This window comes from Geospiza fortis, unplaced genomic scaffold (assembly GCF_000277835.1).
Source record: "Geospiza fortis unplaced genomic scaffold, GeoFor_1.0 scaffold27, whole genome shotgun sequence".
Classification (NCBI taxonomy): domain Eukaryota; kingdom Metazoa; phylum Chordata; class Aves; order Passeriformes; family Thraupidae; genus Geospiza; species Geospiza fortis.
The window spans coordinates 5,756,765-5,772,319 of NW_005054329.1; the positions used below are offsets into that span (position 1 = coordinate 5,756,765).

The 15,555-nt window shown below is 46.8% G+C and overlaps 2 protein-coding genes across 2 annotated transcripts in view; one reads left to right on the plus strand and one right to left on the minus strand.

The window, feature by feature from the left end:
* The window catches only part of DNM1 (dynamin 1), a 45,935-nt gene extending 34,456 nt beyond the window's left edge, over positions 1 to 11,479 (plus strand). The window contains exons 19-23 of the mRNA XM_031057308.1: positions 1,080 to 1,250; positions 1,424 to 1,665; positions 2,001 to 2,219; positions 5,522 to 5,558; positions 9,428 to 11,479. Coding sequence (XP_030913168.1) covers positions 1,080 to 1,250; positions 1,424 to 1,665; positions 2,001 to 2,219; positions 5,522 to 5,543 — 654 coding nt within the window. The 3' untranslated portion in view covers positions 5,544 to 5,558; positions 9,428 to 11,479. The remainder of the gene's footprint in view (positions 1 to 1,079; positions 1,251 to 1,423; positions 1,666 to 2,000; positions 2,220 to 5,521; positions 5,559 to 9,427) is intronic.
* Positions 11,480 to 12,058: 579 nt separating this feature from the next.
* Positions 12,059 to 15,555, minus strand: part of GOLGA2 (golgin A2) — a 20,455-nt gene continuing 16,958 nt past the window's right edge. The window contains exons 23-28 of the mRNA XM_031057309.1: positions 15,364 to 15,517; positions 15,160 to 15,227; positions 14,791 to 14,893; positions 14,430 to 14,536; positions 14,104 to 14,272; positions 12,059 to 13,996 (exon numbers count right to left, since the gene is read on the minus strand). Of these exons, the coding sequence (XP_030913169.1) occupies positions 13,749 to 13,996; positions 14,104 to 14,272; positions 14,430 to 14,536; positions 14,791 to 14,893; positions 15,160 to 15,227; positions 15,364 to 15,517 (849 nt within the window). The 3' untranslated portion in view covers positions 12,059 to 13,748. The remainder of the gene's footprint in view (positions 13,997 to 14,103; positions 14,273 to 14,429; positions 14,537 to 14,790; positions 14,894 to 15,159; positions 15,228 to 15,363; positions 15,518 to 15,555) is intronic.

Consider the following 15,555-nt stretch of genomic DNA (forward strand, 5'->3'; position numbering starts at 1 on the left):
TTTTATTCCTCCCTTTTTGTATGACTTCTGAATCTTGGTGCAAGCTTCTTTTTGGGTTTTTTTTTACCCTCACTTTTTTTTAAGTTGTCCTGTTTGACATCCACTTCCTTTACTTTGTTTCACACTGAGACCTTGCATTCCTTCATTATGTAAGATCTTCTCAGCAAAAGCTCAAATGAACAAAAGAATTTGCCCTTTCTCATATATTTTGTTCCCCAAAACAAAAGAGAAGCCATTTCCTACATGGCAAATTGTTCAGACTAGGGCTGTTTAAAACAAAGATGTTTCATTATACAATCATGGGGCTTTTTTTTAAATAAACATTGAGGAAGGCAGTTCTTTCATGCTTCAATACTTTGAAATTGATCCCAAATGGAGGGGCCTTGGAGCTTGTTTATTCTGTAAGGTAAAACCTGGACTTTGATGTTTGACAGCAAGCAGTGTACTTCAGGCAGACAGGAGGAGATTCATCTGCTTGGTGTGAAAGAAAAGATAATTATAACTTATGATGCAGGAGTTGCAGTTGAAGTGATAGGAAGTTTTCTACTTTATTCCATCTACTTGTGGTCAGCCTGAGAGGAGCAGTTGTTTCACTTCTCTGTATCTCTTTTCTCATTTGTATAATGAGAACAAAGATGCAGCATGGCAGAGAGCCTGTGAGACTTAATTTATGGTGAATGATTCTTGGTTTTAACTGACTCTGGTCATGGAAAACCCAGATCAAATGAAGAACCTTTCAGGAAGCTGTAAACATTAAAAAGTAATAATACAGCTTTGAGATGCACCAGAGCCATGACCTCTGAACATGTGTCAGGAGTCCCTGTTGCCTTTCACCTTTTCTTAATGACTTTCTATTAAGAGAGCAGCTTTATTGCTAAGACTTCTCAGATCTGAGCTGGAGAGGTCTGTAGAAACTGAGTTGTGCATTGACAATCACAACTCAAGATGTAAGTTTAAATAAATTTTATTTATTGCATGCGCTTCCTGCCTGTTCCCTTTTACTCTTCTCTCAGCTCTCATGAGAAGCCAATTTTATGTTACATTTGAAGAACCAATATGTTTCTCCTTTTTTGCTGTAGGCCAGTGAAGCAGAGGAGAATGGAGGAGATAGTTTCATGCACTCCATGGATCCTCAGCTGGAGAGACAAGTGGAAACGATCAGGAACCTGGTGGATTCCTACATGGCAATTGTCAACAAAACCATCAGAGACCTCATGCCGAAGACAATCATGCACCTCATGATAAACAATGTACTTATCTCGCTGTGGTCAATGGAGGTGGGAGAGGCAGGAAGGAGAAAAATAGGGAGGGAGGAAAAAATGAAGAAAAACAGAAGGCAGCTTGGAAGGAAGAGGTGGGGACAGAATAGAGTGTTTTGGGGGGAGATGGTGAAAACTGATTCCCTCTCTCTGCTCACTTACAGACCAAGGACTTCATCCATTCTGAGCTGCTGGCAAACCTGTACTCCTGCGGGGACCAGAACACGCTGATGGAGGAGTCGGCGGAGCAGGCGCAGCGCCGCGACGAAATGCTGCGCATGTACCACGCGCTGAAGGAGGCCCTCAACATCATCGGGGACATCAACACCAGCACCATCAGCACCCCCATGCCCCCACCGGTGGACGACTCCTGGCTGCAGGTGCAGAGCGTACCGTCCGGACGCAGGTACCAGAGGCTCAGGGGGAGAGCCCCCAGAGCTGCCTGACGCCTCTTCAGAGCCTTGCTGGGGCCTCCCACTGACACAGGGAGTCCTCCTCTTCTTCCTGTGGATGAAGAGTCCTGGGTGTTTCTGCTGGCAGGCTCCTATGACATCTTTACAGAGATTTTCTGCTTGGGTTGGATGGGGTTGATGTAGCTTTGAAAGCAGCCTGGTGTGGTTCTTGAAAGCCAAAGGGTGGTGTGTAAAGTGATGTGAAGCTAGAGAGAAACTAGGCAGAGTGGTGCCTGTGGTGACATCCCAGAGCTGTTGCTGCAGTTGAATGCCTTTGTTTGTTTGGCAGGTCCCCCACATCCAGCCCCACGCCGCAGAGGAGAGCTCCTGCAGTGCCCCCCGCCAGGCCTGGGTCTCGCGGACCGGCTCCTGGGCCACCTCCTGCTGGTGGGTCCACGCTGGGTGGTGCCCCCCCTGTGCCCTCCAGGCCAGGTGCCTCTCCTGATCCCTTCGGGCCCCCACCTCAGGTTCCTTCTCGGCCTAATCGTGCTCCTCCTGGTGTTCCCAGGTAAGTCCTGAAACGCTGCTCCGTGCAGGTGGAGGATGTTCTGGTTTTGGGTTGGAGCCTTGGCAGCACTTGGCCTGCCTGGGCCATAGGAGGAGAATGGAGTGCATGGTGTGGGTAGAGCCTTTGGATATTTGGATTGAATCCAGAGGCAGGAGCATCGTTGTCCTCTGAGATTCCATTGTATGGATGAGGCAATGCCAAGGAAGCTCTCAGAAACAGAGGGGCAGCTGTTTCTCTCTACAAGCCTCTATAAAGAATATGGGAGAAAACCTTGAACCCAAGGTTTACAGCAATTGTACCAATGCCTGTAGTCACCAGATAAATCACAGGACTGGGGTGAGATTCCCCTCTGTGTAGGGCTCCCCAAAGTCTGAAGTTGCCCCTTTTCTCTTGGCCCAGAGTTCTTCATGGTGAGTTGGAAGACCTTCAGAGCTGTTCAGTTGCTTTCTGGCTAGGAGAGTATCACAGGATCACTGGCAGGGAAATGAATTCTTAGGCAGTTTTGTTGCTTGTGTAATCAACTTCAGCATTTTCCAGTCTAGAGAGTTCAAATCACACAGCTTTGCCTTCCCATTAGGAAACTCATTTCCTTTCCTTTTCAGTCACTTCAGACACACTTGAACATAGTAATAAGGGATTATCCTGGTGCAGCTGAGTACATGTTCCTGAACAGGACTTGGGAAGCAGTCTGGAACCAGGAATGCTTTTATGTTGGGTACTTAGTTTCCCTTGAGGAAGAGTAGGTAATTGCAGTGTAAAGAACAAGCACAACCAGAAGCTCCCCAGTGACATGACAGAGGGAATGCTTCCCTTGTGGAAAACACCTCTCCAGTGGGTGCTGGTGGCACAGGTCTGAAACTTTGCCATTTTCTGTGGAAACACCAAGCCTGTCCATGGTTGGGGATGGTGTGTGGCAGAGTGGGTTCAATATTCCTCCTGCAATAATGCCCAGCTCATGTTTGGTGTTGCCTGTTTGGAGGGAAGTGTTCTCTGCCAGGCTGCAGCCGGCCCAGAGGTGGATGAGTCCAGACAGCTTTATAGACCAGTTTCTGACTCTGGTGTATGCAAATGGTTTTACTTTCTTGGTGCCTTTGCCCCAGTCCTTCCTATGCACCTTGATGCAGCTCCCACAGTAACTTGTCCTCACATACCTCAGTGTTGCCCTGGAGGCTGTGGAGGCACCTATGGATGTCAGCATGCTTCTACTGTGTATTTTGGCTCCTGCTTCTTGTGACCCTGCCTTTCCATATACTGTTACTTTGTGGTTTTGTTTTCAGTATACTTCGCTTCTTTATGTCTCCATTTTCCTCCTTTCACTCGGTTTCATTTCTTCACTCATGAAAAATATTCTATATACCTGGCCATGGTGATAGGATTCCCCAAATGGGCTGAAATGAATTGGCCTTTTTTAAAAGAAACCTGTCATAGCTTATCTTAATGGCTTTTCTGCCTTTTGCATGAGTACAAGGGCTTAGGGAAAGGTAGGAAAACAGCACTGGAGCAGAGGAGGAAAGAGTTTCATGCTTAACTGAGCAGCCCCTTGGTTTAGGAGAGATGGTAGGTTGGATTGCATGCTACTGACTGCCCTGATCTGGAGTTGAGAATGTAATTCCAGAAGCTGTGAAGTGTGATGCTCATTCTCTGATCCCCCTCTCTGATTCTTCCAGTTGTTCATAGACTCCTCCGGATCCTGATACCAGCTTGTCATTTGAGTTCACTGATGAATGGAGAATTTCCAATGACAAGGGACTCTTTCTCTTCCTCTCCTGTATATAGAATAAGAATGTTCCCTGCTAGCACTTGGACTCGGGTCCTTCTGCCATGGGTGAACGAATGCCATCTCCATTGTTGCTTTTTTAATACCCATTTTTCCCCTGCTAACTGGGCTGTGCAGTGTGTGAGAGAGGAACAAAGCTCTTGTGTTCAGCACAGGTGGGCTTTGGTGGAGGAGTTGGTCGTGTGGAGTGATCTCAAATGGGTGGTGGTGGCTGGGTGTACTTTGTGTGCTCATTGATGCTTGTGGAGATGTTTGGTAGTTTGTACCTCTGGTTTGAGCATTTGATTTAATGAATGATGAACTTACACAAGTGTCATGCTCCTCTTTTTTCATAAACATAAATGTATAAACACATTTTCACATGTAATCACCACATGGTACATTTTTTTGCACAGAAAGATTTTCCTGCATATAATTAAGGACACTTAAGGCTTACCATTCTGCTTCTGTGCTTAGCATTTATTCACTTTACTGTGGAAATCCATATAGACAAATATAGCTCCAATTTTGGCAGCTGAAAGTTACAAACCATCCAAGATCCTATCCATGTGCAATGGACTGCATTTAGGATTTGACCTGGGAAAGAAATCTGTGAAGGTATTCCCTCACATATTTGGGGTCTAGTTTAAAATAGTTTGATAGAACCTGTAGGTAGAAGAGCTTGAAGGAGAATTAAGAAAATTTCAGTGTGAATGACTCAACCATTGGAAAAACGTATTGAAGGCATAAATGTGTTCTCCATTCTTTGGTATCACAAGGGCATGGGTCTGGGGTTACCTCCTGGCAGGGATGGTTCTCACTGGCTGCTGTCCTGGTCAGTACAATGGGGGCACATCACTGGAACTCCCAAAGGGTTCCTGGACACACAGTTTCAAGGGACAAATTATCTCCCTAGTGATTTAGTGGCCAGTGTCCATTCCCATGGCCAGGGGTTGGAACTAGATGATCTTTAAAGTCTCTTCCAACCCAAACCATTCTATGATAAGGTCTCACAGCTCTATGACCTGAATTATTCAGGAGGTCACAGTAGCTGATTTAACGATTTATGACCTTCAGAAAAACCTTCACCTGCTTTGTGCCATTTGAGGTAGTGCTCAGGACTGCATGTTATGTCCCTCTTTCCTGAGCTCTTTCTTAAACATTTAATTTGGTCAGAAGATAGGAGTCCTATCTTCTATCAGAGAGAGACAAGCCCAGCTGCTGTGCCCAGCTGGTGGGTGCTGAAACCTGGCTATGACACTGGTGAATGTGAGCAGCTTGGGTGAGTGAGCAACAGCCAGTAGGTGTGTGGACAGATGGATGGGGTTTGATGCACCCCTGTGCACAACAGGGTCTGGATGTGTGCAGAGATGAGGCCATGAGTGTTTTCTGGGTGTTTGCAGTCCCCCTGCTCATGCTGTGCTTGGAGGGGGATGTGTGACTGTCTGTGCCAGTGCCTGTGTATCTGTTCCACCTTCCTGACAGTCTGTGTGGCCTCTGCCTTGAACTGTCTGAACTGCCATGTTGATTTCATGTTGTCTTTCAGAATCACTATCAGTGACCCCTGAGGACTGGCAGCCACGGTAGGTTCTGCACTCTCACTGTGATGCATGAGTCACTGTGTCCCCATCCTCCAGCTCTGCTCTGCAGCTCTCCTCTGCTGCCCAGTTCTTGTGTTAGTAACAGAGTCCCTTGTCTGATGAACCACCTCTGCCAGGATCTCATAAAGGGAGGAGTCTTGAACAGAAAAACTGGCTGATCAGAGCCAGAGCAGCTGCTTGAGCTGCAGGAGCTGGGAAAGCTTCAGTACCTGATTTGAGGTCTGGAGGATCCTTTCTCTGCTTCTAAATAGAGAAGGTGGGATGGGGGAATGAGCTCTGACAGCAAGGTCTAAACTCTGTGTCTTTCATTTGGCTTATATCCACACTGACTGTAAGATCAGCTGAATAAACTCTGCTTTGATTTGGTCTGTCAGCTCTGTTAGGATCCACACAGAGACTTGGGGAGCTGATAGTTCAGACTCCTCTTCTTATATTCTAATGTCTGGCTGGAGAAGTGCTCCCATCCTCACTGTATCCCTAGTGCTCATGGAAGTCAAGAGGAGTTTGGGTCATTAATATCAGGACTTCCATGTCTGAGTGCAGGGTAACTCTGACATTGAATGTTCCCTTTTATCCTTGTGTCCCACCATCAGATAGATGTGAACTCCCTTTGTTTGTTCTCCCCTTGACCCTTTACCTTTTGGGTTACTCTCCTGCTTCCATTCAAACTGCCTTCTCTCCTCTGCAGGAGGAAGGGTGTAGTGATCTGTGTCCCTCAAACACTCTGCCCTGAGCTCCTGTCCTCTCAGCCCATTTCCCTCTCCTCTCTCTCCCTGCATTTTGCAGCATTGTAGTGGTTCAGTGATGTAGCAGGGTGTGGGTTTGTGCTGTGTGCTGCTCATCCTCTTAATGTCAGTGGGGGTGTGAAGAGGGACATTAGCAAATTCTCCTGAGTCCTTTTCTTGGGAACCTCCAGCCCTTATTAACAAAGAGGTACAGAGGGCAAAACAGGGCAGGTGTGGATTTTCTGGGCCCCTCCTCCCTTTCTCTGTGGATGTTGTTTCATGACAGAGGAGTGGAGAAGCAGCAGCTCCTGCAGATTCCCTTGCTGCTGATTGTGGCAGAGAGATCTGGGGGCGAGGAACATGTGCTGAAATCCTATTTTAATAGGAATAGCGAAGTTCAAGCCCCTGTTCTGGGGCAGGGGGGTCTCAGCCAGCCCCCATCTTGCAGTAGATGGTGTCTGTTACTGCTGCACAGAACTGCAGGTAGAGCTGAGAGGTGCCACATTGCAGTGATTGCTCACGATTGACATCTTTGAGGACGTCATCAGCAACCCTCCTCATTGCTGACACACTGCAGAGGTGTTGGAGCAATCAGCAGTTTCCTCCCATATTCTGCCTACTGCAGACATCCCTGGCAGCCCTGGAAACATGCATCCTGGGTGAACAGCCTTGGGAAGGAGCCTTACTGTTGTCTGTACCCCATTCTGGGACTCGCTGTTATGGGGCATTCTGGTTTTAATCTGGCATAAAGAGCACCAAGGAAATAAAAATAAAAAAAAATTTTAAAACCCAACCAAACAAAACAACAACAACAAAAAAAAACCCACAAAAGCAAATGGTCAAACAAACAACCAAGAAAAAAAACCCCAACCACTAAATGGTCCAAAAAATTATACCCAAAACCTTTTGCAGTCCAAGGGAATAAACATGATCCTTTCCCACCTCTGTTAGGTCCTTATCAACAGAGCTCCCTATTTCAACAGAAATAGTTCAACAGAACTCCCTATTAGCCCAGTGGTTCTTAGATAGGATTAGCTCAGTGTTCTCTCTGGGTATGGCCTGAAAGACTGACTTCAAAGGATGTGACAGTCACTGGAACTCATCTCCCTGGGCTCCTGCTAGGGCTCAGGTCTTCCTTCTTATGTACTGGAGACAGCCACAGGCTTCCCTGTGAGCAAAACTTTGTTCCTTGTCCTGACAGGGAAAAGTGACTTTTCAGTGATATAAAAAGCAATGTAGTCTGACTGAAGCAGCATTTTGGGGGTAGATGTTGCCTGAGAGACCTCTCTGCCCCTTTTAGTGCTGGTAAACAGTTTTCAGCCTTTTCTAACCTTACCAGGCAGATTCTGCAAGCATCTCCAGAAAACCTCAACAGAAATAGCCTACAAGTCTAAAAACTAGCCCCACACCTTAAAATGCTTTGAATGCTGAGAGAAATAAGTGCAAAAATCAATCATAGTACATTACAAAAAGCAGCCCATCTACCAGTGAATTACTTGTGCTCCTTTCAGCCCTATTTATCCTGCTAGGGTCAAGTGGCCACTCCTGCCAGAACACTTGACATACTCTGGTGGCTTCAAGCACCTTTTTCATGTGAACCCTTAGAGGCTTTTAGCACAACCTGTGCAAACTCCTGAAATGCAAACAGTCCTTTCACCTTCTCAAAAAATGCCTTCTAATATGATGATGCAATAGCATCTCTGTAAATGTCGAGCTGAAGTTCTGTAAGGTTTAAATTCAGGTGCTGTTGCTGTTCCAGTGACAGTAGAAGCCACCAAAGGGTTGGTGTGGCTGCATTTACCCCGTGAGCCCCTTAGAGATCATGACATGTGGGAACTGTGCATTTAGCTCTGAGGCTTAATAAATCTGGAGCAGTAAGTTCTGCTGAGGTTTAATAAACAGGACTGGAGAGTTGCTCTGGTTTATTTGCTAAATGAGGGAACTTGCCCTGATTTATAGGAGTGTAACTCCTCTAGTGCCAGTGTGATTATAGATTACTGGTACAAATATCCTCATTTCTAGCAGCAAGTTGATTCTCTGTAATCTAAATCTTGTCAGTGTGGAATTATTGAGGCATTAATTATGTGGCACCTGGTGATCAGTGTATGATCAGTGCAAGGGCTTCCCCTCCATTTGGTCTACATGCTGTTGGCTTTGCTCTTTGCATTTCAGGCAGTTTGGACCTTAAAATTACCCTGGCTTGGTACTGAACAATTCATTTATCTTAATGAAACATCAGCAAAATGCAGTTGAGGTCGCAGACACTGCAGGGAGCATACTTTAAAGGAAAAACTCAGATTGGACTCAGTTTTACAGAACACATTTTTATTTATAGCCTTCTTACAGCCTGTAGTCTGAGACTGAAGTGGTATTTCAGATAATGATCTGAGAGCCATATCAGGAGTGTTGTCTTGTATGTTTTTGTTGTGGCTTTTTTTTCCCCCAGTCCCTTACAGGAAGGAGATTCTAGAACACTTATTCCCTGCAGAGGGCAAACACTTAAGTGCCACCCATTATGTAGCTAAAGTATCAGCAAAAGAGTTGGAACAGAATGGAGAAGAAGTAGCCAAAGCTCCTTTTATTGAAGTAGAAGCTGCATTTACTCTGTGCCAGAACTGGAAGACTGAAAGCTGTAAGCCTGCCCCTGACATCCAAGATCAGTCTCATGTCAGAATAGGGCATCTCAGGCTTGCAGGGGTAGAAGGTGCTCCTCCAAACCAGCCAAGAGCCTCTGGCAGCAGCGCGTCTCAGAGGACCCATCCATGCTGTGTGACTGTCATGTGCTTGATACAGGAGCTCACTGTTGTCCGTGCTTCTCCACTCATCCCAGAGCCAGGGCACTTACTGGCAGTAAATCTCTGCACTTCCAAATTTCAGAGGGAAGCAAAACTGGCAGTCCAGGGGATTGCTCTGCTGGTGATCTGTGCTGTGCAGAAAGGCCAGTGCGAGGCCGAGTAGAAGCCTGTGAGTCTCCTTTGTGGAGCTGCACTCTGGGGGTTTGTGCCTCAGGTTGGATTCTTTTGCTGGCTCAGGCAAAGTGGAGAAGCATGTGTGGTTGTGACTGCAATTGCTGTGCTAACCACAGTGTGTGTTCTCTTGTTTTTGTTTCCTGCTTTTTCACAGCAGAAGGGGCCCCGCCTCACCTACTCGACCTACCATAATCCGACCGGCTGAACCGTCCCTCTTAGATTTATAACTTGAGGCTGTAGACAGCTGGCGACGAGTGCCGTGCTGGTGGCTTCCCCATTCCACCCTCCCTTCCACAGCCACAGTCACTCCTCTCATCCATCCCACAGCCCTGCCTCCCACCACCCCTCCCTGGTGTGTGTAAAACTCTAGCCTAGTGATTGAGCTCTTTGTCTTGGCTCGTGCGTCCTGTATTGCTTTGTGAGCATAGAGTAGCCTTCATTCAGTGGCATGGATCCCTGAAGTACACAGGCTCCTTGGAGAGATCAGCCACAGGGACGTCTTTAGGTCCAAGTGGTGGCTGTCCGTCCAGTAATTCCATCTGCCTAGTCTAGCCTGGATAAGTGTCCTGCCTGCACCAGTTAGCTGTAGCACCCAGGACTGAGCTGTAGCTGTTTTCTTTCCTTGTAGTTTTAAGAGAAAAGCGTGGCTTAGCAAAAATATGCTGTCAAAACACATGACACCCATTAGGAACAGATTAAATGTCCTGTGTATTAGCTTGACTTCTAAGGTGCAAAAATTTCATGTTGGGAACAGTGCAATCAACTTTGTATGAAAGTGAGGCAGGGAGATGAGTGAAGGGGGGAATGAATGGATCAGCGCAGTCCTGCCCGAGTGAAGTCCGAGATAGCACACACACCTCAGCGTGCAGGGAGCTCACAGAGCTGCTCACCCTGGCTCCTGGCCCGCTGGCTCCTGCCAGCACTTGTCTTGCATCACCATTTTTGGCTGACTTTCCTGAACCCAGCAGGGCGAGGGGAATAGACACGCTGCTCCCCCCTTGCAAACGGACAGCCAAATGTTTCAGGGAGTTTGCTGTGTGGTGTTTTGTTGAAAATATTTCTGCTTTGAACTAAGCACATCTTTCAGTGTTTTTGGGGTACTGTGGTGACTTCTTCCGTAGCCTTTTCTTGCATGTGGATGGTACGTGTTTGGGGAAACTTGTAACCATTGTTGATCACAACTCATCTTAAGGTTTGGTTTTTACTTTTCATGCTACGTGTATTTAAAAAAAAAAAAAAAACAAACTGAAAAACTTGAGAATTAAAAAATATATCAACCCTGTACATCTCGGATGTCATGTCTCTACCAGAGCTAAATGAACCACCTGTGTTGCAGGCTGTCCTCCAGGCCTGATTGCTGTTGAAGTTCTCTTGTTTCAGTGCTATTACTCTAAAATTTCTCTTGTGGATCCTCTATTGTTCTGATGCCAGTTCCTTTCTGTATTTTAACTATTGTTTTACTACTTCTCCCCCTTCTCCTTCCCTTTCCCTTTTCCTTTTTCTTTGTTTCTCTTGTCTTTAACCTCCAGCCGGCCGGGTAAGGCCAGTCCCGCCCGCCCGGAGAGCCCAAAACCACCATTTGACATGTAGGCCTGCTCCCTCTGAGACTCTTTGCCTGCCTCTTAGCTGTTCTGTCCTGGAATGGTCTGACTCCAATCTCACACATGGCTTGTTTTGTTTGTAATTTGTGACACACACATATCAGATGTGATTGTAGTGAAACTGTTTTTGGGGTTTTTTTTTTTTTTTTTTTTTGTTTGGGTTTTTTTTTTCCTTCCCAGCTGCTTAAAGGAGTTAAACAAGTATATTGTAGTAATGAGAAACATATCTTTACTGTTATAAATATCTATAAATATATATATAAGATGAAAAATCTATATATGTCCAGGTGTTAAAAGCCATTTGTGCTTCCATGTGAATTTTAGGAAAAACTTAAGTAGGAAAAGAATATCTATATACATATATATATACACACACATCCAAAAAGTTAACCAAATCCCAATGTTGAGTTTTTGAGCTGATTGTTAAATTCTCTGCTGTGTGCAGTTGGGTTATTGTATTACCCCAGACTTGTGGGTGAACTGTCTCAGTGCTGGTAGTAGCTGTGATGCAGTTTGTGATCTACCTGTCACTCTTGTTTATTGGATGAAATAAACTCATTTCTGTATAATGAAGGTCTCCATGACTAGAATAAAACCATCTCTCTTTCTCTTGCTTTTTCTCTGGGTGGTTTTCAAGCTGTGTTTGATTGTAACCTGATCTTTTCATCCCACAGAGTTAACAAGCTGTGCATGCAATCAGGGGCTGTCACTGATAGGGAAGGTGGAGCAGATCTGCATCAGCACTGAATGTCCAGGAGCTGCAGTAGAATGAAACAGCTTGTCAGGTGCAGAAAGGTAAATCCCTTTGCAGAAGGAATTGTGTGGAGGTGCTTCAGAGATGGGGCACACAGAAGGTGGGAGTTTGCACACAAATTGCTTCTTAAAAGGGATTTTTGCCTGTAATGCTTGTGGAGCACAAGAAGTGGACGTTGAGTAAAGGTGAGGTCCAGGAATCACTCCTGAGAGGGGTCAGGGTAAAAAACAAATCTGAAGCCAGAAATTATATGAGATGCTAGCCAAGAGCCACCTCTCAGGCTTGTCAGCAGTCTGTACAGAAAACATTCATGGAAGCTCAGTGAAAACAGCATCACTGTCAGGGCAGGTGCTTTCAATAAAGAATTTATTCTTCTCTTTTTCTGGCCAAATTTCAAGGTGATCTATGCAAAAGAAATACCTCTAGTCAGTGCCCCTCTGAATAAGTTTATTCAGAAAGCAAATTTGTAACAGGGTTAAGTCACCTCTGCAACAGACCTTCACTGGTCTTGTCTCCTTCACAGTTCTAGAGTAAACACCCAATAACTATTTATTCCTTTTACAGTAATACTCTGTCTGAAATGACAGCCCTTCCCCTTTTAGGTATGATACAGATTTATGAATAGCCTGAGCAGCTGTAAACACTGAACAGGCTTAGTCTCTCTTCAAGGAATATACACCAATTTACACAGATACAGAATGTACACACCCCATGCTCTGGGGAGCCCAGTCACTTGTGCTGAGGAGAGACTGACAGCACTTGTGCCATTTAAATGAAAGTTCAAAAAGCAGCTTCCCCTGGGGCCTCACAGGGCAGCACTGATGGTTCACACAGCACAATCTCTGCTGTTGAACAGACACAAATCTGTGTCTGGGTTCCTGTGCTTCCATCTCAGCAGGTAACAGGGTGGCAGCTGATGCTGCTTCAGGCAGCAGCCCAAACTCCTGTGTTTAATTACACAGCTCCAATGATCAGGTCCCTTTAACCTCCCCTGTGGTTTCCCTCCAAATTCCACTCTTGCCACCACCCATCCTAAGAACAGGCAGTTCTTGCCTGAAGGCAGAGTCAGTTGCAGGATATCCACATGCAGTTCACTTCCACACCCAGATTTGTTTTGCTGCTGTTTCAGGGAGTGCTCTCCTCCCTCCATGTTCTATTTTCTCCCTAGAATCAGGGCTATGGCTTCAAGGCAGGGCCAGGACTACCACACTTGCTGCTCTATGTCCCAGGACCTTAAACATGCGCCATGGGATCTTGGTTTCCACTCATCTCCTGCAATCCTTACCAAAATGGGAGAAGAGGAAAGTTCAGGGATGGAGAACTAGAACCCCTAGTCCAGAAATTCAAAATGAAGCATGTTTATTAAGTGGTTTCCTTTTACTTATTTTCTCCCATTTCTTAAAATAAATAAAACCTTCAGACACATACAAGTGAAACACATCATCCTTCAAAGTGCAGTTACATTTCCACCCCACTCCCAAGAATCACATAAAGCTTTGTCAAGTAACCAAAAGACCCCTCAAGGCTCCCTTGGGTCCCTTCCCCTGGCAATGAGAACAGACAGGGCTGTGCTGCCCAGGAGCTGCTTGCTGGGGGCCTGTTCAGAAATACAGGTGCAAGAGGCAGGGCTGCAGCAGCAAGGGGGAGTTTAGGATACGTAGTATGAAAACAAACCCAACCTGCTGAGAGTCCAAAGAGTCCATTCTCAGAACAGTTAGTTACTGGGAGCCCTGGAAGGAACTGGGCTGATGACAGGCATGAGTGATGGATCAGAACCATGGGGAGCTCCTGTGGCAGCAGAGTCTGGGAAAAGGGATTAAGTCATTTTGCCGAAAGTCATGGACTCCCTTTGTCCCCAATGTGGGCCTGGCCTAGGTGATGTGGCAGCACCAGCTGCCTCCCAGGATGAGTTAAGAGTCTGCCTGTACTCCAAGCACACCGAGTAACACAGGAAAGAGAAGATGAGGTCTGATGCTTGAGTTCCATCTGATACAACCTCTCTTTACTGATGTCTTTAGGAACCTGTTCTCACCAAGGGCACTGAGCAGAGGTATGGGCACGTACAAGTCCATCAAGTCCTTTCAGGCCCACAGAAAGTTGCTGTCAGTAAGATATAGCACCTCTTAAACTACCATGATTTTGACCTCATCATTCTCATCAGCACGGTAGAAGAAGGGAATGCATGGGTTTTCCAGCAGGGAGCCCAGCCTCTCCTGAGGGTTCTGGATTTCTCTGAGAAGCTGCATTATTTGCTTTGCTGTGGGGTCCTCTTGGTTTGGCTGAGCAGCTTTACTGTCAGCAGGGGGGAAACCGGATTGATGAACAGCAGCCTCTTGTTCTGCTTCATCTGATAGATTCACCTCTCGTAACCCTGCAAGGAGCACACACAAGGCAGGCAGGTAACTCCTCCCATCCCCACAGAGGGCTGAGAGCAGGGGCTGCTCCCCCTGCACAGAGTTTGTCCTGCCTGCAGCTCACCTGCTCCATCGGTGGCGTTCAGCTCCATGCGCCTCTCTGCTGGGAGCCCGTCCTCAGTCTGGCTTGCCAGCAGCTCTGGGTTCTGAGCAGCTGTTACATACTTGCTGTACCATTCATTTCTTTCCCTGACCAGGCGCATCACTAAGTCCTGCAGTTCCAGCAGTTTCATCTGCACCAAAGTAAAGGAAAGCCCATGAAACATGCACACAAATACACCCCTGCAGTTTGCAGTCCTACTCCTGTCACAGAATTAGGAAATCAACACGAAGGTTTGCAGTCCCCAGCCCCACCCTGCTTGGAGTAGTACCACAGAAAAGAGTCCTTGCCTTCATCTCTTCCTTATCCTGAGCCAACCTGCTGATGTACTCCTCTTTCTCCTGGTGCCGCTGTTTGAGGATAGCCCTTTGACTCTGATACAGTGCAATGTACTCCCCTGGAACACAAGAGAAGCCTCAGGAGTGTCTGAAAGATTGAGGTACAAGCCCTATAATGAGGTACAAGGCATGAGGACCCAAGAAACCCAGCCCTGGAGTGGAGACCTAGCCCAGTTAGGCAGCAGTAGGAGACATGGAGAGCTTGGTAGTTTGAGGGTTCCAGCTCCAAAACCTGTCTGGGGAGCTGTTCCCCACATAAATAAGGCCCTGAGCAAGCTCTGTCTGTGCTGGTGCTGGTGCTGCCTAGACATACCCCCGGTGTCAGTCTCTCCAGACAGCTGGATGCAGCGGTGCTCCAGCTCCTCCAGCCGCTCCTTCAGGTCAGCCTTCTCATGCATCAGCTCTGTGAAACGCAACTGCACACACAGAGGGGTCAGTCACTGGGCTGTCACACACAGACAACACCTGTGCTAAAGATAACACCCCCCCCCCGACACTGGTCTGAGCCTGGAGAACAAATCCTGCCCCTTTATAAACAGTGAGCAAGCTTTTTAGGATGGAGCATCCTTTTATGGAACATCTGCTGCTTATTCCCCTACAATCTGTTTGTGTTGTGTTTGTCTGACACTAGTCTGGCTGAACAGTGCAATAGGGCTGAAACAACATGAGATGCTGTGCTTACCTGTAGCTTGTCCATGGCAGTTTTCAAAGCCTCGTGAACCTCCACTGGAACAGTATCCATAATGGAGCCTGGAAGAGATGTGTGCAATTTACAGTTTCTCCTGGGGCAGGATGCACTCACAGACCCAAAGGGCTCAGAGCAGCCATGGCCAGCTGGCCGAGCACCTCACGGTCACACTGTCCCCAAACTGTACTGGAGCTTTACCTCCATCCAGTGTGATGTGATGTTGCTGCTCCTGCCTAAGAGCTGTGATTTGCTGCAGGAGGGTTCTGCACTGCTGCTTCTGAGCAGCCAGCTGCTTCCTCAGATCTTCTCGCTCCTGCTCCACTTGGGACATGGCAGAGGTCACGAAAAGGACCTAAGAAGAATTTCAGAATGTGGACATTAGTGCTTCCC